Source organism: Ostrinia nubilalis, chromosome 9, assembly GCF_963855985.1.
Source record: "Ostrinia nubilalis chromosome 9, ilOstNubi1.1, whole genome shotgun sequence".
Classification (NCBI taxonomy): domain Eukaryota; kingdom Metazoa; phylum Arthropoda; class Insecta; order Lepidoptera; family Crambidae; genus Ostrinia; species Ostrinia nubilalis.
The window spans coordinates 2,777,375-2,800,801 of record NC_087096.1 but is presented as its reverse complement, the minus strand read 5'-3'; the positions used below and the strand labels follow the sequence as shown (position 1 = coordinate 2,800,801).

At 37.2% G+C, this 23,427-nt stretch overlaps 4 protein-coding genes and 1 long non-coding RNA gene across 7 annotated transcripts; 2 read left to right on the top strand and 3 right to left on the bottom strand.

Moving 5' to 3' along the window:
- Positions 1-1,065: 1,065 nt before the first annotated feature.
- Positions 1,066-2,733, bottom strand: LOC135074393 (uncharacterized). Of its 3 annotated transcripts, none has more exons than XR_010257825.1 (5): positions 2,312-2,733; positions 1,932-2,039; positions 1,737-1,824; positions 1,559-1,624; positions 1,066-1,363 (listed from the first exon to the last, which is right to left on the bottom strand). It is a non-coding gene; the product is annotated as an uncharacterized LOC135074393 (long non-coding RNA). The 3 variants fall into 3 exon arrangements; XR_010257823.1 differs by having other exon boundaries at positions 2,324-2,727; XR_010257824.1 differs by lacking the exon at positions 2,312-2,733 and adding an exon at positions 2,124-2,289.
- Positions 2,734-2,797: 64 nt separating this feature from the next.
- LOC135074390 (ATP-dependent DNA helicase Q1-like) lies at positions 2,798-4,977 on the top strand. Its single transcript, XM_063968666.1, has one exon. The coding sequence runs from the start codon at positions 2,873-2,875 to the stop codon at positions 4,922-4,924; it is 2,052 nt and encodes a 683-aa protein (XP_063824736.1). The 5' UTR covers positions 2,798-2,872; the 3' UTR covers positions 4,925-4,977.
- LOC135074392 (UPF0193 protein EVG1 homolog) lies at positions 4,969-6,596 on the bottom strand. Its single transcript, XM_063968668.1, has 5 exons — positions 6,365-6,596; positions 6,030-6,207; positions 5,714-5,874; positions 5,329-5,553; positions 4,969-5,241 (listed from the first exon to the last, which is right to left on the bottom strand). The coding sequence occupies exons 1-5, from the start codon at positions 6,486-6,488 to the stop codon at positions 5,060-5,062; spliced, it is 870 nt and encodes a 289-aa protein (XP_063824738.1). The 5' UTR covers positions 6,489-6,596; the 3' UTR covers positions 4,969-5,059.
- A 5,133-nt stretch (positions 6,597-11,729) lies between these two features.
- LOC135074388 (histone H3.3A) lies at positions 11,730-12,973 on the bottom strand. Its single transcript, XM_063968663.1, has 3 exons — positions 12,848-12,973; positions 12,388-12,678; positions 11,730-12,285 (listed from the first exon to the last, which is right to left on the bottom strand). Exons 2-3 carry the CDS (start codon positions 12,667-12,669, stop codon positions 12,157-12,159), a joined length of 411 nt encoding a protein of 136 aa, XP_063824733.1. The 5' UTR covers positions 12,670-12,678; positions 12,848-12,973; the 3' UTR covers positions 11,730-12,156.
- A 634-nt stretch (positions 12,974-13,607) lies between these two features.
- LOC135074389 (RING finger protein unkempt) lies at positions 13,608-21,653 on the top strand. The gene is made up of 9 exons (XM_063968665.1): positions 13,608-13,997; positions 14,094-14,303; positions 16,374-16,657; positions 17,062-17,162; positions 18,198-18,435; positions 18,964-19,183; positions 19,864-20,053; positions 20,275-20,427; positions 21,120-21,653. The coding sequence occupies exons 1-9, from the start codon at positions 13,939-13,941 to the stop codon at positions 21,579-21,581; spliced, it is 1,917 nt and encodes a 638-aa protein (XP_063824735.1). The 5' UTR covers positions 13,608-13,938; the 3' UTR covers positions 21,582-21,653.
- Positions 21,654-23,427: the final 1,774 nt, after the last annotated feature.

The window sequence follows — 23,427 nt, the reverse complement described above, 5'->3', positions numbered from 1 at the left end:
GCGATGGCACGGCTTAGGAGGGTCACACCACCGACACGCTGGAGGTTCTTCAGACGAACACCTTTTGATCCTCCCCGCGCTAAAATTAGCACGGCCGTTCTTCCTGATACTTGTGTAAAACAACTGAAATGCAGAACAAGTAGGTACAACAATTTTAGTAACTTAAGTAGCACTGATAGCACGTTTACTTGGTGGGTAATTACTCAGTTATCGAGCTGATAATTCTAACAAACTGCTAAAGCAAATCATTGGAATAAGATACCTAAATAAAAACAAAGTTTCAACTTACAGAAAGAATAGACAGAGAACAAGTACAAACACCCGCATACACATGTTCCTCAATGAAGTGAGTTACTGAGGGGATCTAGGGACGACTCGAACTAACACCATTCAACTTCCGTCCATTTCATCAATGATACTTTTATTTGATCAAGCAAATTGCCCTCAAACATTTACACGGACGAATTTATCTATGCATTGTTCGTTTTGTGTTAAGTGTGTCGCAGATAAATCGTAATGAATATTATAAACACACATAAAAATTAAATTCAATCTAGGTAAGTAGTATAAAATACAGCAAAATAATGGGTTTGTTCGCGTGCAAAGGATTCCTTATCATTCGTTTTCTTGATGCAGAGATTTTAGTGTAGATACTTTATAAAAAAAATAATTTGATAAAATACTAAAAATTATACCCTGAGTAAAGATAAAAAAACATTGTCATCTTTTCTGTAGTCGGGTAATTTTATTCAATCAACAACAGATGAACTTTCATTCGTTCAAATAAGAACAATTTATGACGTTTGCTGTCACTGTCATCTATTGTAACGTTAAAATAAAAAAGTCACTTGAACGCACAGATTAGAGAGTATGTCTAAAGACAGATAGGAAACGGCCCTAGTATTTGTTGAACGATAAACAAACTGGTACCGAGCTAGATTGTCCAGTAGGTGGCGCTGTAAACAATATGGCGTCTGCCGCCCACAGATTAAATATATACCTCTCATACTTTTTTTATGATCCGTTCCGTTTCATGTAATGTGTTTAAAAATAAAACTATTGAAGTATAAAATAAAACTTTATTGATGAAATATAACATGAAATATTTTGTTTACGAAAATCAATAAGCAATAAAACTACTGGATTTTTAAAGATTACAGTTACTGTTGTGATAACAGTACATTGTTTTAGTTTTTACATTATGTACTCACGGATTGACATTTGTATGTAACTCATATAAAATATGTTGCGATAAGACTTATAGTAAAATAGTTTAATGTTCTCCATAAATTCACACGTTCACTCTCACGTTGGTTCTGTCCACTCCACTGTAAGCAGGCCAGATCTACATGTTTCTCACCACCTGTAAAATATATGAAATATTTGTAAATTTAGAGCAAAAAGTCACCGTAAGTCTGTAATCTTCTACATCTACATTCTACACTAATATTATAAAGAGTACAGCATATAAACAAGTGATCGATCTATCTATCTACCATGCCTACTGTCTGTTTTGTTTCTAGATTCATACTACTTTGTTAAATGAAAATTAATTTACCTTGTCAAATGTGTACTTGTCAATCAATTACTTAATATATATTCACAGAATCTGGATTCCACCAATCTGTAATCAAATAATTAACTTTTAGGTCTTTCTATTTGATCCTAGATGAAAAGCGTCAGAAGATACGGGTAAGAATGATTTTGAGGGTCTTTTCAATTTTATAGGTACTTACCGAATGTTCTTATAAATAGAAGTTGTTTTAATTGTTATCTGGGTAATTCATCCAACACAAATCTTCCTAATTTAATGCATGGCATAACCTGCAAATGAAATGAGTTCATCATTTGTAATTAAGCATTTTTGGTCTTGTTTTATTGTTTAAATAGGTCTCTTTTAAACTTCATTGAATATGTTGGTTCATCTGGACCTTTTTAAGTAACAGTTGACAATAATGAGCAGCACCAGTGATTCCACAGCAAGCACTTTTATTGTAATTGCTGCTTAACACTTTATAAGTTCGAAGTTCGATATTAACCTGAAACAAATAGGTACTTAGATTCATTGTATAAAACACGTATCATTCACTGTATCCTGCAATCTATGCCTGCAATGTACCTACTTGTATTGTATTTTATGTCCAAAATCCAAAGTATGTTGTTACTCCATGAAACTATCCATATTTGGTTTCCATTGATTTAAATGGAGTTATGAACGATTTTGTAATGAAGATTTAATCCTTTGTGTGGTTCAATACTTAAAACATGATGTTGCTGCAAGTAATAACCTATCTCGAGTGAAATAACTTACTTATTAACTTACTTGAGAGAATTTTTTTCGTAAACAAACATCAATCCAACAGGCAATCCATGCACATGTAGTTCTTAATAATAATGACTGAGAAATTATTGATTTCAATTAGAAACAATTAGAAATCGTAGAAAAACACGTTTTTTCGATGAAAAATTTTTGACGTTTATTTTTTTTTAATAATGTCACAGTTGTAGACTTGAGACGGAACTAAAGTGATTAAAGTGAAAATTACGACTTTGAATTATTATACTTTTAAATAACCATTTAATTTATAGAAATCACATAGATTCAATAAAATAATTTATGAATAAAAGCTGAAGTTGTAATTCGAAAAGGTTTCTAAGGTTTCTAACATGCAAAAGACCACTGTCGCATACAGACAGAAGACAACTATAAAAAAAGTCACTTCCTCTCGGAACTGTCAAAAAAATTCACTCTCTATGGAGCTGTCAAACTCTATGGCGTTTCCACCCCGTGCTTGAACGCTGGTCGCTCGCTGATTTTCAGAACAATGTTTTGAATAATTTTATATGTATTTAGTGATTTTATTCAAAAGAAATGTCGACTATTGAAGAATTAGAAAACGACGTCAAAGAAGTTGAAAAAGAATTAATCAATGTTGATGCCCAGTTGCGAAAATGGAAGTCGTTACAAAACAAACTTCAAGAGAAAAAACTTTCATTGAAAAATTCTATTAACAAGTTAAAATCTGATTCTCTTGCAAGTGTTGACTGGGCTGGCACAGAATACGAGTGGTCGAAAGACGTTCAAAGGACTTTAGAGACTGTCTTTAAGTTGAATTCATTCAGGCCCCAGCAACTAAGTGCTATAAACTCTACCCTCTCTGGGCAGCACACTTTAGTTGTGATGCCGACAGGAGCCGGCAAAAGCTTGTGTTATCAACTACCTGCTCAGGTAAAACCGGGTATAACCATTGTTATATCACCCTTAATCTCATTAATGGAAGACCAAGTGCGATCTCTAACTAACAAAAATATACCAGCAATGTTGATGACAAGTACTAGTCCCAAAGAAGAAACCCAGGCAGCTCTAAATTTATTGAAGGAGAAAAATTCTCCAATCAAGCTACTGTATGTGACTCCAGAAAGACTGGCTAAGAGCAAAAGGTTTATGGCCAATCTACAGAAATGCCATGCTGATGGTAGATTACAGAGGATTGCTATAGATGAGGTGCACTGTTGCTCTCAGTGGGGACATGATTTTAGGCCTGATTATAAATTCCTTGGAATTCTTTCCAACATGTTCCCTAATGTTCCCATTTTAGGACTGACTGCAACTGCAACTAGCCATGTCCTGACAGATGTACAGAAAATTCTGAATATTCCTGGATGTTTAATTATAAAATCCACCTTCAACAGACCTAACTTATTCTATAAGATAATGGAAAAACCAACATCACAAGAAGAGTGTCTCAATATTTTGGAGAAACTTTTAAAGTACAGATATAAAGGAAATACTGGTATAATTTACACAAACAGTATAAAAGATTCAGAGGAAATATCTGAAGGACTTCGCAAGAGAGGTCTGAAAGTTGGGTATTACCATGCAAATATGGAAGCTGAGGCGAGATCTAAGGTGCACGTGAAATGGCATGAGAAACATTACCAAGCTATAGTTGCCACAGTTGCTTTTGGAATGGGTATTGACAAGCCTGATGTTCGTTTTGTCATACATCACACAATAAGTAAATCAATGGAGAATTACTACCAGGAAAGTGGAAGAGCAGGACGAGATGGCTTGAGAGCAGAGTGTGTCACTTTATACAGAATGCAGGACATTTTCAAAGTAAGCACAATGGTATTTTCTTCAGTGGGTAACTTAGATCATTTGTATGGTATGGTCAAATATTGTATCACAGGAGATACATGTAGAAGGAAACTTATTGCAGAACACTTCAATGAAGACTGGGGCAATGATGATTGCAGTAAAATGTGTGATGTATGCTGTAATCCTAATTTAAATATAAAGGAAATCAATCTTGAAGCTTATTGCAGAACACTTTCTGATATAATAGACAATGCTGATAAACAAGATGCTAAATTAACTGCTCAGAAACTGCTGGATGCATGGTTTTTAAAAGGACCTGTAAATCTAAGGCATAAAGGGAAAGAGCCAACTATATCCAGAACTCTTGGTGAAGATGTCATTGCATATTTGCTAATAGAGAATTATCTGGCCGAAAGTTTTCATTTTACTGCTTACTCAACTATAAGCTACATAAAGAAAGGTCCAAATTTACATTTAGCACAGGATCCTGAATTTACTTTAAAAATGCCAATAAGGAAATACACATATTTTGAATTGGAAGAACCAGCACCTTGTGACTTTGAACCATCTGTTACTAAGGTGGCCAAAGATACAGAGAAAACAAAATCTAATGGTTCAACAGATAAAACAAAGAAAAAATCAAGACCAATTATTATTGATGATGATGATGACTTGGAATCATCAGCTCCTTGTAAGACAGAAGAAACTGTTGCTAAGGTAGCCAAGGATGATTGCAATTCTAAGAAAAGAAAGGCCCATAGTTCAACTGACAAAGTGAAAAAGAAGTCAAGACCAATTATTATTGATGATGATGATGATTAGTTTACTTAATAATAATAGGGAAAATGATTTGATTAAGTAAACAATTTAAAATACTTACCCTCTTTTATTACAAAAACAAATAGCAAGTCCCAAAATATTATCAAAAGTCTTTTCAATAATTAAATTAAGAAAATGTTATTGTCGTCGCCTTGGTGAATATTGCAATGGAGAAAGCTTGTCATAGGCCGCAACATTCTCTTCTTTCGTCTTCTTTCTTCCAGATCTAAGGGCCGGCTGCGGTTTCTCTTGCGATCTGCTGCTGCGTACTGAGGCAGGCTTGGATTTGTCTTGAGACCCATTACTGTGTGTTGAACGAACTGCAAATTAACAAAAGAATGACTCTACTTACAATTCCATTTTGTTTAATTCACACTCATATTTTATTTCTAAGAACAGGATCATACCAGACTTTACTGCACTGCTTTTCTGAAGGTTTTCTCTGCTTCTAAGCGTGCTGAAGCCAGACTCAGTAGATCTGGCGGTAGAGCATTCGCTGTCAATGCCCAAAGCGTCGAGGGCCCGCATTCTCTCAGCTATCTGTTCCTTAATGATCTCCCGGTGAGGACCCGCTTCACCAAGATACTCCATTTCGGCCAGCCATTCGGCGCGCTCGCGAATTTGTGTGACCACTGTAAAGAGGAAAGAAAATTTTGCATCAAGATTGTAAAATTCTAGCCCCGACATAATTAATCCAACATTCTTTGAAGTAATCTCCACATTCCCAATAATGCAAAATTGAAACAATTGTTTAATCAAAATACGACTACAATTTTGAAAGTTGTTACGTACAATCATGCCAGGTCTCTTTATTAGTGGGAATTTTCGGTTTCGGCTTAGGAAGGCGAGGTGGTGCAGGAGGCGTCTGTTCTGGAGTGTCACCGTATGCCATCAAGTTGGCTAACCGTTGCTTTAACTTCTCGCGATCTTCTCCTCGTTTCAGAGGACAGACCCTAAAAAAACGCAACTATTTAATGCAAATATTTAACGTAAGCAAAGTCCTTACTTTGCCTCATTACCTTTAATGAGGCTCTCGCGCTGTTTATCACCATCGGGGAATATGTAAGCGAACTCGTAAGCTAAATTGTATTTTAAAGTAGGTATTTACGGTTCAAATTCGAATGCGCCAGACTCCCTAATAGCAGACAGTGAACGTCGTTTCGAGGTGCGCGGGCGCACGAGCGGCATCTGCGGCGGCGCACGCTGCGGCTTGTCATCGTATTCGCGCAGCGCGAGTGCGGACTTCTTGCGTTGAGCGATAGACAACTTTGACTCTTCCAGTAGCACTGAATAAACAAATGTCTGCCTATAACTAAACGTAATAAAGATTTAAATTACAGTCACAGCGATTGTTGTAGACTGGATAACAGTGTTATCACCATAAAGTGCTCAAGTTAAACTGGAAGATCATTAAATTGAATTAAGTGGTGGTGAAGTGGATACCTCTGAGAAACTCTTGCTGTTCCGCTGAAGGCTGCACAGTTCGAGAATGAAATATTCCTCCATGGGGAATAGTTTTGCTTGGCCAGTTTATATTCACAAATCCATTAGCATCTGGTTTTTCCATGTCTTGAATATAAAACAAATAAATGTGTACTTTTGTGTGCAATTTCCTCTACCTCCTGAAACTGTTTTTTAATTTCCCCGGGCAACGCAGTCAACGTCAAATTGACAGAATCGTTTCGTCCTACGTAATAATAAGTTTTGGAAGGTCTGTTTAAAAATTTAAGTATATTAATTTTATCTAATCACATTAATTTAAAACTTATTCGGAATTATAAAGGGCATAATTTATACATTTATCTAATTAACATATAAATTCTAATTGACTCTTTGATTTAACATTTTCCGATTCAAATTAAAATACTTAGTAGGGTTTGTATTGGAATGGAACGTTTATGCATTGGCGGCAAAAGACAAAAAGTTTTCTCGGAATTTCTCGTGCACGCACAGTTTTTCTCCCGATTTGGCGTCTATGTTTCAAGCCTCAAAAAAATTGGGGCTCTCGTAAACTTCTCGATAATAAAATGAACAACTCAGTGGTTTCAACTATCGAAAAAATTAAGCTACAGGAACAAGATAATGAGGTCAAATTGAAAGAAAAACGCGAATGTAAGTAATTTCATTTTGTACTATAAAAGTTGCTAATATGTATAAATTCATGAATTTAGTAGGTAAGTACGTAGGTATGTAATTCCAAAAACGTATTTTGGTAAACTTATCTTAACCACTTAATAAATGTTCATAATTAGACGAAGCTACAATATCATCACTAAATCGAGCGATACGTGAAACTCTTCAGCACGTAGATAAGTCCGAACAGGAGCACGTGTTGCTGAGGGCTCAAGTAGACGGTCAACGTTCACAGCTCGTGATAGCGAGAACCAGAAGAGACGCGTTGCGAGGGCAGCTGCAAGCGTGTACCAAAGAGCTGGAGGAGTTAAGATCTGAATCGGTTAGGTTTATGGGTCATTCCATAAAAATCTGTATAATTTCGACGTCATTTTGTCCTAAACTTTTTTAAGATGCTTTTGAATACTTTATTAGTGTAAATTATAGTTTATTTAATAATTATGTTATGTCTAAAAGGGCCAGTCACTTTATGTTTTATTTTAGGAGAAATTACAATTTTTCAATTTTTTCATACTACACTACCCCTATATGACTTTTAATAAAGTATAAAATTTTTACCTTAACATTTATAGATAAGTTAATATACTTAATGTAGTTGTTTTGTTATTATCGCTGTATAAAAAACGTCATTCCCTAACTACTAACTTAGTCCCTTGTGCCATTTAAAGCTAGGGCCTGACGGTCTAGGGACTGACGATTTGGAGTAAAACTTAACACAAATGCAGATTAACTTTATATTATAAGATGCTTAATACAATGTGCCGAAAATAGCCGAAAATCTACACGTAAATACTATTAAATTATAATACAATTTCCTATTGTAATCAATAAAGCTACTCAACTAGGGACTGACGAAGTGACTGGATCAACACATGTTTCCACAACAACTGGCACGTTTGCACTTATTCAAAAAACGGCTGCTGCAAAGCCAGTATAGTCTGAGGATAACTTCGTATCGTACTTTAAACTCATATAAATGTCATTCACTCTAAATACATATTAAAGCGCAAAATTATAAAATCAGTGCGTAGCGAGGGAATGACGCTAAAAGCTGTAGACACTTTTTCAACTTAAGAAAATCAAATTATTGTTTATTGAAATCGTAAAATATTAATAGAATTTGGTGTAATGTACGTTTAAATAGATTATTCGTTAATTAAAACAAAGGATCAAGTTGATGTTTCTATAAATATGGGTTCCAAAATACAAACTTTTGGAGTACGGACCTGCCTAATAGGGAATGACGTCTTGGGTCATTTAAAAGGAATTTAAGTTTTTTTTTAAATAGTTTTAGAAAATATAAATGGGTGATGAATAAAACACATTGCGAGCTGTTATTTAACAATTTTGGAATAAAATATTAACAAATATTCCATGTAAAATGTGGCGCTGACTAAGAGTTGACATATTTTTGTGGAATGACCCTTATATTATTTATTTCATACTCTTTAATTCTAGTTAAACAATCTAAGTTCAAATTATTATTCTTCTTCATGACAAATTATTGCATGCTGTCCTCCCTCAACTGATCGAATTTTTAAGGACAAAGGCATAATGAAAGTATGGGAATTGCGATCATCCCTGAGTACCGCTGTCCAACATGTTGCTGATGAGTGTGATATCAGAGCACTCCTTATTAAACCGATGCAACCCGAGTTTCTACCGCCTCCTGCTAAAAGACCTGTTGAGGGTCTACAAAATGTTTCAACAGCCGAACACGAGATACGACTGAAAGCTGCAGTTGAAAAAAAAGAAAAAGTTATTTGTGAGCGGGATTGTTTGATGGTAGAACCTGAAGTGGGAGAAGAATTTCTTCGGTGGGTAGAAGTTTTTTTTTTACTTTCTTTATGGACTCTACTAAATGTCGTAATAATATTATGTTGCACAAATATTTGTTTTTACTTGAATAGACTTATTTTTCAGTATCAAAAATGCACTCAAATACTCACAAGAAATGATAAATCAAAGAAAATATGTAAGTACTATAAAATGTATTCCTTGCAAACGAATCACTGAAAAAAAGTGCCAGCTGTCAATTCTGTCAATGTCAGCTGGGATAATTTCAATTTGATTCTTTGTAAATTTTAGATTTCGTAATATTTTGAAATTTTAACTTGAATTATTGTATGGGAATTGAATAAAATGAATAGAAATCTCCTTCTGTATTCGTATGTATAACAATATTTTTATAATATTTTATTTATAGGTTAGAATGTATTTAATTACCCTGGTGTTAAGTGCATTTCTGTAACTGACTGCAAATCAATGAAATCTGAGTTGATGTGCAGTAATTATATGATATTACATTTTTGTACTGTATTTGATAAAGCACAGCACCCTATCCTTTGACCAACAATTTAGATTTAACACCTATTCTTGTTCTGGGTGTAAGTATAGTAGGTAGGTATAATAATTAGAATGTAGGATATATATAGGAATTTAAATACCTATTTTTCTTAATAAAAACAAATCACAGGAATAAAACATAATATTAATAGTTAATAAGAAATTATAAAATAAACATAGTTCTAAATTACTCACCATAATATTTGCAAAATTAGTCATAATATTACCTTGACAAATGTTTAACAAGGTAGCGCATTTTCTTACATAACTTTTCAATTCCTATCATTGGAGGTCCGAAAATATTTCTCATACAATTTGATACCATAATGATCATTCTTCATAAAAAATTTAAAACCTACATAATTAAAAACATAATCATTGATATTCATAATATCACTAATCATACACTTAGTTTTTACTAATATTTGTTTTCATATATTTTTCTATACTAATGATCGAAACTCATAATCATTCGAATAAATAACTATAATATTCATAAATGTGATGTATCCTAATATTTGTTTTCATAAATTTATTACTCATAAGTGTATTTATCCATATTATTGAAAATCATGATGTCTATATTCGTATTAAATCGTATTTTAACATTAAATTAATTTGAAATGGTCCAAAACAGGCAATATTTTGTGCCACAAAACTAACGTGACAGAAACGAATCGCTGCAAAACCGACTCCACGTGGTCTTGTCTGCCCTACCCCTAGAGTGTAATTTAAAAGCCGGAGGCGCGGAGGGAGGGCAGCCCTCGCCCGCTGTAACGAGGCTCAGGGGCCCGGGTGAGCTGGAGCGGCTGAGGCTGGTCGCCGAGGCGCCGAAGGCGCCGATGGCGATCCAAAAAGCCGAAGCTGCGGAAGCAAGCGTGGGTGCCTGAGTCTCGTTACGCAAGGGCGGAAGGGCTGCACATCCCGCAGCGCCGGAGACGAGGAGATACCAATGCATGCTGCATGCTTGCTTTCATGCTGTATGCTCTGCATGCTTATCTACTCTATTAAATTATATATGATTTTTTTTTTAAATACGAGTAGGTATGTCTGTTATAAAGTAAATTATTCTGAACAACAACATTATGAGTTGAAGTATGTTCTTAGTAACAACATTATTAATTAAAACAATATGATCAATGAATGTTATGAAGAAAAAAAGATCTGAAAATAAAAATTATGTATTTTAAATGGTTCTTGGCAGTAACAGTATTGATAAAAAAATTATGATTACTAACTGTTAAGAGCTCCGATGGTAGTAATAAAAATGTATGAATGAAAAAAGTATGAAAAATAAAATTATGAAGAGAGATTATTATGAACACAAATCGGTAGTAAGACAAAGAATAGGATTTAGAATTGTATGTGAGCCAATATAGAACCGTTTAACAATTCACCGTTATTACTAATAATGTTGAGTAATATTGTTTTGTTTCACTTGATGATGCAATCATTAATTTCAGGAGATGTTTCCGAACCAGGAGACCAAGCAGACTTTTTAGCAGCAAAGTAGAGCCGAATGAAAATGAACCCATCAAATTCTCGACTAGCCCAGCAGCCAGAAAGACCACAATACCTGTGATCAGAAAGCCTGCAAAAAATGATATGCCATGGTATCAACCATTTTGTGTAACTGGCAGTCTTGCTGTCTTTTTAATATACTTCTGTGTCCTAAGAGAAGAAAATGATGTAGACCTTGAATTCAATAAGACTTTGTATGACAGAATTAAAGGCTTGGAAAAAGAACAGCTAATTCAGACTTACAGATTCAACAAGGAACATGGTAAAAGTGTAGAGGATATTGAACAACGACTTAAAGAAATAGAAGCAGAAGAACAGAAGCTAGTGGCATAGAATAAGATTTAATTTATTGCTGTATGTATAAAAATAGGTTGAGATAATATTTTGTTTAGATGTTTGTTTCAATAAATTATTAAAAATAATGGTTTTTTCATGCTAGTTTTCCCTGATAACACCATACAAGTCATAGGCCTTGTTTCTTAACATTTTTGTTTATTATTAGAAAGGCCTTTCCTTCTTCTTCACAAGGATCCCAGAACCAGAACCCTGCTGTGTGCTAAAGCCATACTGATTCAGTCTGGTTATAGGGATTGTGGTTAGACCTAGAATCAATGTGCTGTGGTATTTTTACCCAAATCACCTAGTTAATCAATGTGCTGTGGTATTTTTTACCCTAATCAAGTCGTGTGTTTTTTAGTAAGCTTTTATCTGTAAATACTTAGAAAAACGATTCATTGAATGATAAGATAATCTACTGAAAAGTGAGTTTGTGTGTAAGGGTGGTAAGGGTTTGAATAGAAAACCAAAATTAAGTAAATCTAAATTATATTTATTTTAACACCAATTACTCATTACACTCATTTTCAGGTGCATCAAATTACTCCTAAAACAGAATTCTCACACTGTCATGTGGTTTACAATATTTTCTAATACACTACCTAAGACAGAATATTCCACAAGTCACTAATCAAAACGCTATGTCCTTACATGGGACACTGTTATTACAAGTGACGAATGTCAAGTAAAGAAATAGGTATGGTTTAAGTAATATTAACATACAGTATCCTATGCAAATGCACAGCAAAACTTACAAATAAGAACATATTTATAAAGATTCAGTTCTGCTGCCTCCTTACATTAAAGATTACAATGTTAAGATGAATTAAATGAGACATTACAAAAGAATGACGGATTAATTTTACCAATAATTTAAAGTTAATTAAATCTAGGTTAACTTAAGCACGCTCCCCACGGATTCGCCGGGCAAGCTGGATGTCTTTAGGCATAATGGTTACGCGTTTCGCGTGGATGGCGCACAAGTTGGTGTCTTCAAACAGACCCACCAGATAGGCCTCACTCGCTTCCTAAAACAAAATAAAATTACAGTGTCAGTAAGTTCCTGGTATAATTTTAGTAAATTAAAACCAGAGGTTCAAAAAGTAGCACGTGTTATTATTAAATCCCACCTGCAGAGCACCAATGGCGGCAGACTGGAAACGAAGATCCGTTTTGAAGTCCTGGGCGATTTCTCTCACCAATCGCTGGAACGGCAGCTTACGGATGAGCAACTCAGTAGACTTCTGGTAACGACGGATTTCTCGGAGCGCCACGGTACCAGGGCGGTAACGATGGGGCTTCTTGACTCCACCAGTGCTTGGCGCCGATTTACGGGCAGCCTTGGTGGCCAACTGTTTGCGAGGAGCTTTTCCTCCGGTAGACTTACGGGCTGTCTGCTTGGTACGTGCCATCTTTTAATACTGAAACCAAATGAATCAAATCGTTAAAATTAGGAACACAAAACAACGAATTGCAACATCCCAAGTCAAGCACTTCCAAGATTTCACAAGAACGGGAAAGATTTCACTTTAAACTTAAATTTTATACTTTGAGTTTGTAACACTACAGTTAAAACATAATTTTACGTACTTTTTGATTGATTTTTAACAAAATTCACTAAGTTTACTTCAATTTGTGTACGAGCTCCACAACAATAATCATATGCTCAAGATGGCGTCGAAGAGAATGGCGGGCGAGCACTGACGCTATAAGCCGGGCGGTCATTGGTCGAGATAATGAACTTTCCCGCATTGTCATTGGCCAAAAAAGTAGAGGTTCTGATTGGCTAAGACCGAATTGTTTCTATTTATCTCTCTTCTCATTGGTCAAGGAGACCATGATTCAATGTTGCCGCTAAAAATAATAATAATCACAGAACAGTGAAAATGTAATTAATAATTTTGTGATTTATGTAATTTGACCTAATTAAATATCATATTTTTACTTGTTTATTAATGTTTCGATGAAAAGGAGTCATTTAAAACTTAAATAAAATTTTAGGGAACAAATTTTGGTTTCTTTGATACTAAAAAATACTAAAAATTCTTAAAATTAAGATATAAAACTTTTTTTAATAAGTAGTAGTAGGTACTTTTATGTTTTTTTTTTACGTTTTTTTACAAGTTTATTTAGAGATTTATTTTATCAAGATAAGAAAATGCGATTACACGAGAAAATATTAATACAAATTACTTTACATTCTCTACAATTTAAGATTGATTTAAAAAAAATGTGATTTAATTTAATTTTACATAAAAAATAGTACAAAAAGCACACAACAAAACAACAAAGGCAGTTTTTTTTTCCTTGATGTGTCTAAACAACCAAGGAGAAAAATGCATTGTCCTATTTTTTGTCTCTTTTATACCTTAGTGATTAGTGGTTCTCTAAAAAGAGATGGACAGAAAACAACTACGTGACAGGTCTGTCAATGGTGGCGATTATTATTTTTCTTTCGTGTCATTAGATTCTGGGAGTCGTGAAATGATTATTTTAAGTTCAAGGTCATTTTAATCTAAAATGTGGCGTGTATTTACGGGAATATTCAACATTTTCGGGCTCTGTTTACATTTTTTACCTTTCTAAAATATTTTGTATCACGTGATCTTATATTGAATTTTAATTGGTCGACGGTGAGCGTGCCCTGCGCGACGCAAGAGGCGCAATAATAGTTTCCCAAAATGCCGTCTGAATCAAAACCTTTGTTGGCAGCTCAAACAGAAAAACCAAATCATTACAAGTAAATATCCATGTTTTGAGTTGATTTTAGTGAAGTGTTAATGTTGTGAAATAAGTACGAGTGTGTTTTACTAAGCGTCGAATTCTTGGGTTGCAGATATCTAAAGGAATTCCGAGTAGAGCAGTGTCCATCGTTCCTACAACACAAATGTACACAACATAGGCCTTTCACATGTTTCCATTGGCATTTTAATAATCAAAGAAGGCGAAGACCTGTTAGAAAAAGAGACGGGACGTTTAATTATAGCGCAGATAATTATTGTACCAAATATAATGAGACATCAGGGATTTGTGAAGACGGCGACGAGTAAGTACCTACTTAACTGCTGTCATTGCTTTGTTTTCCTGCATTTAGTTGTACCTGACTTTCTCGCATTTTCGGGTTACGAACCAGTAAAGGTGCCAAAGATATCATTAACACTTGGTACTTGTAACTTATTGGTATCCAACTGGAAAAAATATTGTTTACTCCAATGGTCACTATAATCCTACCAAGTATGGGATGCATCCAAACAAGTTGTATACTAACAGAACTTCAGGCTCCTTCATTTGGTAGTGTATTGAGGTCCATTGTTCTTTCAGTGTTATTGATATTTCTGTTGGTTGTTTTGCATTTTCCAAATTGCCCATTATCGAGTCTGGTTTATTAATTTTAGTATTTATTCAACTGTGTAAAACTAATGTACACAGCTTTATCACTTCCTATGAAAAGTGTTTTATAAATAAAAGTCAACCAGAAGAGGGCTTTGATGAATGAGGGTTGCTTTAAAAAATTTATGATTTTATTTTACTTTTCCAGGCTTTTTTTAATTTTACAAGCACTTATGGTGGCCATACACGTTAGGGTTTGCATGATGGTTACGACCGTACATGCTTAACCGACAGGTATAACCGAGTTATCTATAGCACATACACGTTAGGGTTTGCATGTACAATCTAAATTTATTTAAATCAAAGGTGACTGACTGACTGACTGACATAGTGATCTATCAACGCACAGCCCAAACCTAGCAGTAACATTAAGATTTCTTGCAACAGGGAGAACACATGAGTGTCTTCAATATTCACCACCATTCACTGCCACAGACTATAGGAGACTGAGAGAAAACTGTGCATGCAAGCATGAGCGGGCGACCACACGCTCGGTTATGCATGTGCGCAAACATAACCGAGCGGCAAAAATATATTTTTTGATATTCGTTAGGTTGCATGTACACGCACCAATAACTGTACAGTTTTATAACATAGACGCTAGGGTTTGCATGTCGGTTAAGCATGTACGGTCAAAACCATCATGCAAACCCTAACGTGTATGGCCACCATAAGATATGTTTTTTATGTGATTATGAATCTTTGGATTAACTGGCGCTGAAGTTTATTTTTTTGTTATTCGAAGAAATCTCTGAGCCACACAGCCATTGCTTGTCTTAAACAAAAAACAATAAAAATCTGTGTAGTCTCAACTCAATGATAAACATTTGTATTTTTACTTTAAAGTAATCATATTCTTGTTTACAATTTAGCAGTTGTTATCAAATTAGCAGAACCATAATATTAATTATGAAAGCTGTAAAATTGATCAACAATTAAAAATCTGTTCCTATTCATTACTAAAGTAGCAAATCTTTATCAGTACATTACATTACTCATCCCACAAAATATGTTCATGTAATAGTGTGTGTTCCTACATACTGTAACTATAAAATTTCATCCGAGTCAATTCTGTAACTCAAAACTGTATAAAAGACTGTCTATATTACAATAAAAAATAAGCATCTTCTAGTCCTAAACTATAATAGAAAAAAAAAGAACAATATGCTCTCAATGTGTGAGGAGTTTTGCCGCGAAGAAGCCTTGTTCAGGCACACCAGCGCCGCCAAGACAGTTAGGAAGTCGAAGTAGTTGTCATGGCCGAAATGATTGAATGAATCATCCTGAGAAAAAAGATACATTTTTCAACCATATCTTCATAGCATAAAGTTCATTTTGATTTGGCCTCTTTCAATAGTCTATTTGACACCATTCCCCAATAATTCGAAATCACAACTTTTTAAGACACTTCATTCTGGTCTTAAAAACTTAATTAATTTTAAATTACCTGTAAATTAGGATTTTTTGTTAAAAAAAAGTAGTTTTTGAGTTGACAAAATAGTGATGTCACTTGCTTGTATTGCCATTAAAAATCTATGGGAGTCTCGTTTTGACAGTTTTAAAAAGTACGTCAATTGATTGGCGTCACAACGTCTATTCAACTACTAAAGATTATCCACTGTACACCGTGTCTCTATAAATATATTGACAAAACCAGTGTGCACAAATACGCACCATTGAAGCCATTATACCGAATAACAATAATAACGTGAAACTGCTCTTCCAGATGCCCGTACCTCCACCGCACAGCGGGCGACACGGAGCGCCGGTACCACCTCCGCTACTACAAGACTTGCATGTGTGTTCACGACACGGACGCGCGCGGGCTTTGTACGAAAAACGGGGCCCACTGTGCGTTCGCTCACGGGGCCCCCGACCTTCGGCCCGCCGTGCTGGATATGAGAGAGTTGCAGGCTTTGGAGAACCCTGACGCGGCTGATGGAGATACGGCGGCGCCGAACGCTTTAGATAGAGAACGGAATTTAATGAATGAAGACCCTAAGTGGCAAGGTTTGTGATGTTTCTTAATTGGTACATTTTTTTGTTAAAAAAAAATTTAAACAATCCAAGTAAAATCAATGACATGGCATTCTCTTCCAGTCAACTTTTGGGCCTAGCTGAAATTATTAAGTATTCTCTGCTTTTAAATCTTTTGTTTTCTCTTCTTTCTTTTGGCATGGAATTTCTTGTTCATTTGCCACAGAGATGAGTTTTTGAGCATAGAAAAGAAATTATTTTCAATAACTATTGTATAGCTAGTATTGGCTAATATAAATTATGTATCCTGAATCAACGTTAATTATATTACAGGAAATAAACAACTTCTCATAAATACTTAATAATACATAGATAAGACTACCAATAACAACTAAGGAAAATGTATAATGTTTACTAATTTACTTATTTCATTTCAGATACAAATTATGTACTATCATCATATAAAACTGAGCCATGTAAAAGACCACCTAGGTTATGTAGACAAGGGTATGCATGCCCTCAATATCACAATAGTAAAGTAAGTATAAATCTTCATAGTCATTTATTACTTTAAAGTTCAAACTAATAAAATTTTATTTCTCATTCAATACTTGCATCTGAATTAAACACAAACTGTGTAAAATTAAATTATTAGGATTATCCATTTTTATTAAAAAAGAACATCAGCGCCCCTAGCGGGGAAACGTTAAACTAAAATTTTCACACATTTTTTATTTACATTTTATTAATAGTTAGATGTAAACTCACACTAGAGATGGGTTATACTAGGTAAATTTTATACTAGGTGCACCTATTCCAAGTATTTATTAATACTCGATCCAAATACCTGTTCCACCTAGTACGTAGTAATTTAGCATACTTGACGCGACTAGTGCGGACTAATCCAAGTAATATGACTTTAAAATACAATCTTCTTTGAAAAGGTACAACCGTAGTATGAATAATGCAATTTGAAATTGAATAATAATTCCTCCCTTCATACTTCAACAGGCTTTGGACTGTCAACTTAAAAGTTGGCGTATTTAAAAGATATCAATTTCATAAAAATATTTACATATTTTTTTCTTATTTACATGATTATGGTTTGACTACGTTTGTGTGCGTTTGCTTCGTCGCGCTCAAATTTGTTTGGTCAGACAGAGACGGAGTGAATCTCTACGTTCGCACATAAGCTTAGCGAGAAATACTAGGTGCGCGTAATACACGACTACGGATTACGCAATAATAACCTCTATTACTTTCAGGGTAGGGTCGGAAATCGTGTAATTTATAAAATACTAGGTGGATCAAGTATTTTAAAAAATGGAATAGGTGCCGCCTAGTACTGTAAAATACCTAGTGTGTGGATCTGTTCTAGTAAATACGTCTCATCTCTAACTCACACTCAGCCCACTGTTTGAAATGTGAAAATTTCCGATGGAATCGATTCTCTTTTGAGAGTTGTGAGCTTTGTAGTTTTCGTATTTACGCTGCCTATATAGGTGCTTACAGGCACGCCCTTGAATTTTCTTTATTTATTAACTTGGAGCTTTAACGAACCACTCTATTCCAGGATAAACGCAGATCGCCTAGGAAATACAAGTACCGCAGCACGCCGTGCCCGAACGTGAAGCACGGCGAGGAGTGGGGCGAGCCCTCCAACTGCGAGGCCGGCGACGCCTGCGGCTACTGCCACACGCGCACCGAGCAGCAGTTCCACCCAGAGATCTACAAGTCCACCAAGTGCAACGACGTGCAGCAGGCCGGCTACTGCCCGCGCGGCCTCTTTTGCGCCTTCGCGCACGTCGAGCGTGAGTACCTTGTACCTACACGCTGCAGTATAAAATGTTTAAGGCCTCAGCCTCGAGTTTAGCGGGCAGCGGGGCGGCGGCGGTGGCGGCGCGGGAGCGGCGGGATCTTATGCGTAAAATCAAATAGACCGGTTCTCGAAAACAGCGGCGCGGGAGCGGGCAACGAGCGGGCAGCGCACTCCTTCTTTTGCCCACAATAAATCGAGCGTTAGGAATAAATTTGAATCGAAATAAAATTGTCGCCGTTTGTTCAGACATTTCGTTTGCGAATAAAAACAAATATATCTCGACAACACAACCCCGAACACGACACTTCGCCGCTACAGCGCCGCGCGAGCTGCCCGCTTGTTTCGAGAACGGGTCTGCGTTGCCCGCCCTGCTCCCGCGCCGCTGCCCGCTAAATTCGAGGCTGAGGCCTTAAGAGTGTCAATTTTTTAATCGCTTTTTATCTTTTATTGTAAGCAGAGTAAACTCCTTATCAGCTGAGATGTAATACAAAGTTTATAATAAAGTTTGCGTTTGTTACAGCTGAAGATCTGAGCGGCGCCCGCGAGCTCGCCGCACCCCTGGAGTGCGGCACCAACCTCGCGGATCTGCTGTCGTCCGCGCTGCCGCCCGACAAGAAGCCCGACGCCGCCTCGCCCGCGCCGCCCCACACCAACGGCAGCGCCGAGGCCTCCGAGTGCGCCTCCACCTCCAGCGCCGGCTCCAGCGCCGGCCGCGCGCCCGCGCCGCCCGCGCCCAGCAAGTAGGGATGTTCCGATACCACCTAAGTATCGATACCTACTCATTTCGATAATACTCAAATATTTTTTCGATACTACTTAAATAAGTACTCTTAAAGTATCGATAGTTACTGATATCGATATTTTTTGGAACTTTTATTTTGTTTTATTATTTTGAGGGTGATATCAATGAACGTTGAAGGACAATAATTTAAACAAAATTGAGAAGAAAACAACTATTTATTTATTATAAGTTTTTATTAGGCTTATTATTAATTTAAACAAAAAACTCTTCAGCATTAAGATTGCCCAAAAACAGTAACTGTTCAAGGTATTTTGAAGACAATCTATTCCTTGTTTGTGTCATTGTTGCACCGGCTTTGGAAAAAGGCACTCGTTAGGAACTGATGTTGTAACAACAATTAAATTTTGCTGTGCATACTTGTAAAGACAAGGAAACACCAACTTCATGTCATCCCATTCTGCAAATGGGTTGCTTTTAAGAGAAACTACTGGATTTTATAAATAAAGAGAAACTTCATCTCGTTTTCGGTTGTTTTGCTGATTCGATTCGATACCACGTATTTTTGTTTCGATACCGATTATGTATCGCAAAATTGATTCGATACAATAAATACTTGGTATCGAATCAAAAGTATCGAGTACCTACTCGTATTTATTAGTATCGGAATATCCCTACCAGCAAGCCCGCCGCCGCCGCCGCCGCCTGGCCGCGCGCCGCGCCCTTCGACGCCGCCGTGCTGCACGAGGTCGTCGGCAACGCGCTCGACGACCTGCACCTCGACGACCCGCTCAACCTGGTCGCCGCGCTCGACCGCGACCTGGCCGACGGCGAGCTGCTCGGCGGCTCCGCGCCCGTCAACATCCCGCAGGTACCTGCTATTTCTATTTATTTATATTAACCGGCAGACAGTGGTGACTGAGTTTGTTGCGGCGCTTCTTCTCAGCACTTGCCAAATGTTGGTCTCGAAGCGCTGGTAGGGTAAAAAGATTATGAGACATGTAGAGGCTCCTTAAGAGCAAAATGACGATTTGTAAGAACTATTTATTAGTCTAAACAAATAAAGAAATTTTGACTTTGACTTTGACTCAGGCGCGCGCGGCCCTGCGCGGCTTCAGCCCGCCCGCCGCCGGCTCGCCGCTGCCGCCGTTCCTGCGGTACGCGCACGAGCCGGAGCGGCCGTTCGGCTCGCACATGAAGGCGGGCAGCTTCGGCGCCGGCGGGTACGAGTTCCCCGCGTCGCCGGTAGGCATGGAAATGATTGCTATTTTTCGTTCATTTTCATTTCATGAAATGATGATTTTTATTCATGTGATTTCACCTGTGAAATTTCACAGGCAATGATTTTTATTCGTAGTGTTAAAATGTAGCTTTTTCATAATAATATAATGTGCTACTTTTAATGAAGTATGAATTATGATGAACGATTGCTAATTAGCTACCTATATTAAATGTGACTTAATATCTGTTTGATTTTATGTCGCACAACAAAAAACAAACAGTTCCACAGCACAGTATGTACGCAACAATCACTAACCGCGCGACTAGTGAAAAATATTTAATTTCACTGTAAACAAATAACGAGCACGTTCCGACCTGCTATCTAATGAAATCATAATGAAATCACAGTGAATCATGACAAGGAAATCTAAACCTTACTCCTTTGAGTTTAAAGTTCATATTTAAAATGCCCAGTGTCGTCCGTCATCACATCTCTCGTCCTTTTCTAACACGCACATGAACAAATCATTCCTTCTCACTCGCTCGGTCGCTCGGCAGAGCTGCGCTCACGGACTTCGCTCGAATGAATGAATGAAATTCATAACGATTCGTGATTTCGTCGACTGTGAAAAAATAGCAGTCTATGTGAAGTAAAATAGCAGGTGTGATTAATGAAATTTATGTCATATGATTTTTCATCTGCTATTCATGTCTAGTCGCCGGAGCTGGCGCGGCTGCGCGAGGAGGTGGCGGCGACGCGCGCGGCGGCGGCGCGCTGGGACGAGCGGCTGGCGCAGGCGCGCGGCGCGTGCTCGGCGTGGCAGCGCGAGGCGGACGAGGCGGGGCGCGCGGCGGCGCTGGCGGAGCGGCAGCGGGACGAGGCGCGCGCGGCGGCGGCGGCGCTGCGGCGCGAGCTGGACACGGCGCGCGCGGGCCGGCGCGAGCTCCGCGGGCTGCCGCTGGCGGCGCTGAAGGCGCTGCAGGCGGCGGCGCGCGCCGAGCTCGAGGAGATCGAGAAGGCGCTGTACCTGGAGACGGCCACCAAGTGCATGCGCTGCGAGGAGCAGCCGCGCGCCGTGACGCTGGCGCCCTGCAACCACTACGTGCTGTGCGACGCGTGCGCCGCCACGGCCGCCGAGTGCCCGTACTGCCAGACGCCGGTCGCGCACCACCAGTAGGCGCCGGTCGCGCACCACCAGTAGGCGCCGGTCGCGCACCACCAGTAGGCGCCGGTCGCGCACCACCAGTAGGCGCCGGTCGCGCACCACCAGTAGGCGCCGGTCGCGCACCACCAGTAGGCGCCGGTCGCGCACCACCAGTAGGCGCCGGTCGCGCACCACCAGTAGGCGCCGTCGCTCTCCGCCGCCTCGAAGTCGGGTGACCGCTCCTCTTGATATTTTTGTAACTCGACGACTCGATAATAATAGGATATTTAATTTTAGAGAAAGAGCGAGACTTATTCTGATAAACTTATTGAATAAAATTGAAAGCGTGAATTAGGATTTTTCAAATTTACTGCCACTGTCACTTGTGTAACGGTAAACGTATTTTAAGGTAGGAAGCGTACTGTGTGACTCCTTTCGACGGCGAGGATCTAGACGACGCTCCGTTGGAAACTGACAAAAAATTGTAATCTCTGAAATGAGTGATTTCGTACGGTGTGTACAAAATATTTCTTAAACTTTTATAAACATTGACGAGTATTATATAAAAGTAAAGTTTGTAGGCTTACAAATTAGGAAGTAAAGTTTATTTGCTTAAAATTAACAAATGGACACCAAAGCTGCAATTTACGTGACTCGGTACTGATATACAGACGCATACAAAAATATATTCTATTCTAATAATGATAAAGTATTTTTCATAAAAGAAATATTATTATAAATATTTAGTGCATGTTTTACACGCTGTAGAAGGTTTAATATTACAAGAATGATTATTATGCTTTTGATGTTAAACAGTTTTGGTTATTTAGACTCGTGTATTAGTGGACTTGTTGCTTTTACTGATATATAAAATAGTACCTATTTATGACGTTTATGAGGTTTTATCGTAAATAAAACTGGTCGTGCTTTCACCAAGAGTTTCGGAAACCTAACAATTGTAACGATTTCAAATATATTCTCACATAGATTGCTTTTAATAATAAATGTATTGGTGGCAGCAAGACCATGATATATCATTAGAAATATAATTGAAGTAGTTTTAGTTTTATATGAATATTCAAACAGATTTTGCATGTTCACATTAGATTGTCTAATAATAATAATAATGAAACTTGGGTCAGAAGTTGTTATTGTTACGTTTTCTTTTTACATTTTTTAACAAGTATATTCATAGATGTAGTTAGTGTGAGAGTGGACTGCCCTCGGTTTGCCAGCACAACGTTCAGTTTGCCTCAATTAGCCACTTTAAGGACCAATATTAATGTATTCCTAAGCAATAAATGGAGATAACCGATTTTATAAAGTATCTTTGGAAGTTTCATAAGCTGTAGCTTTGTATTTACATTTTATTGACACTGTTCGATAGTAACTGAGTTTTCGTAGGGTAATTCCATTTTCATCAAAATGGAAAGCATATAAATATTTCTATAGTCAGAGAATTGACTATTTCTCACTTTTGTTGTGAGGCAACATTTAAAAGAGGAATAATCCTTTATTGTGGGTGGCAATACCTGCACTCTATTTTAAAAGTTAGTTGATCACTAACTTTTTTCACTTACATTCAAAGTGTTACAAAAAGAATATAAATATTTAACTATCATAAATGCATTCGCACTGTTTTCGATTGATGCAAACGAAGGTACTGGTCTAGTTTTACTAGGTTTTAGAACATTTTTTAAGTTTACATTCCCAAATAATATTTAGAAAAGTTTTCTATGTTAGTATTTACTCATGGTGGGGGTATCATTTACTTGGATGAATTGCATTTAGCTCTAAACATGATAATGTAAGTCGGACGAATTTTTAATTATTCAATGCAATCGTATATGTTTACCTCATGTGAACACACAAAAGTAGT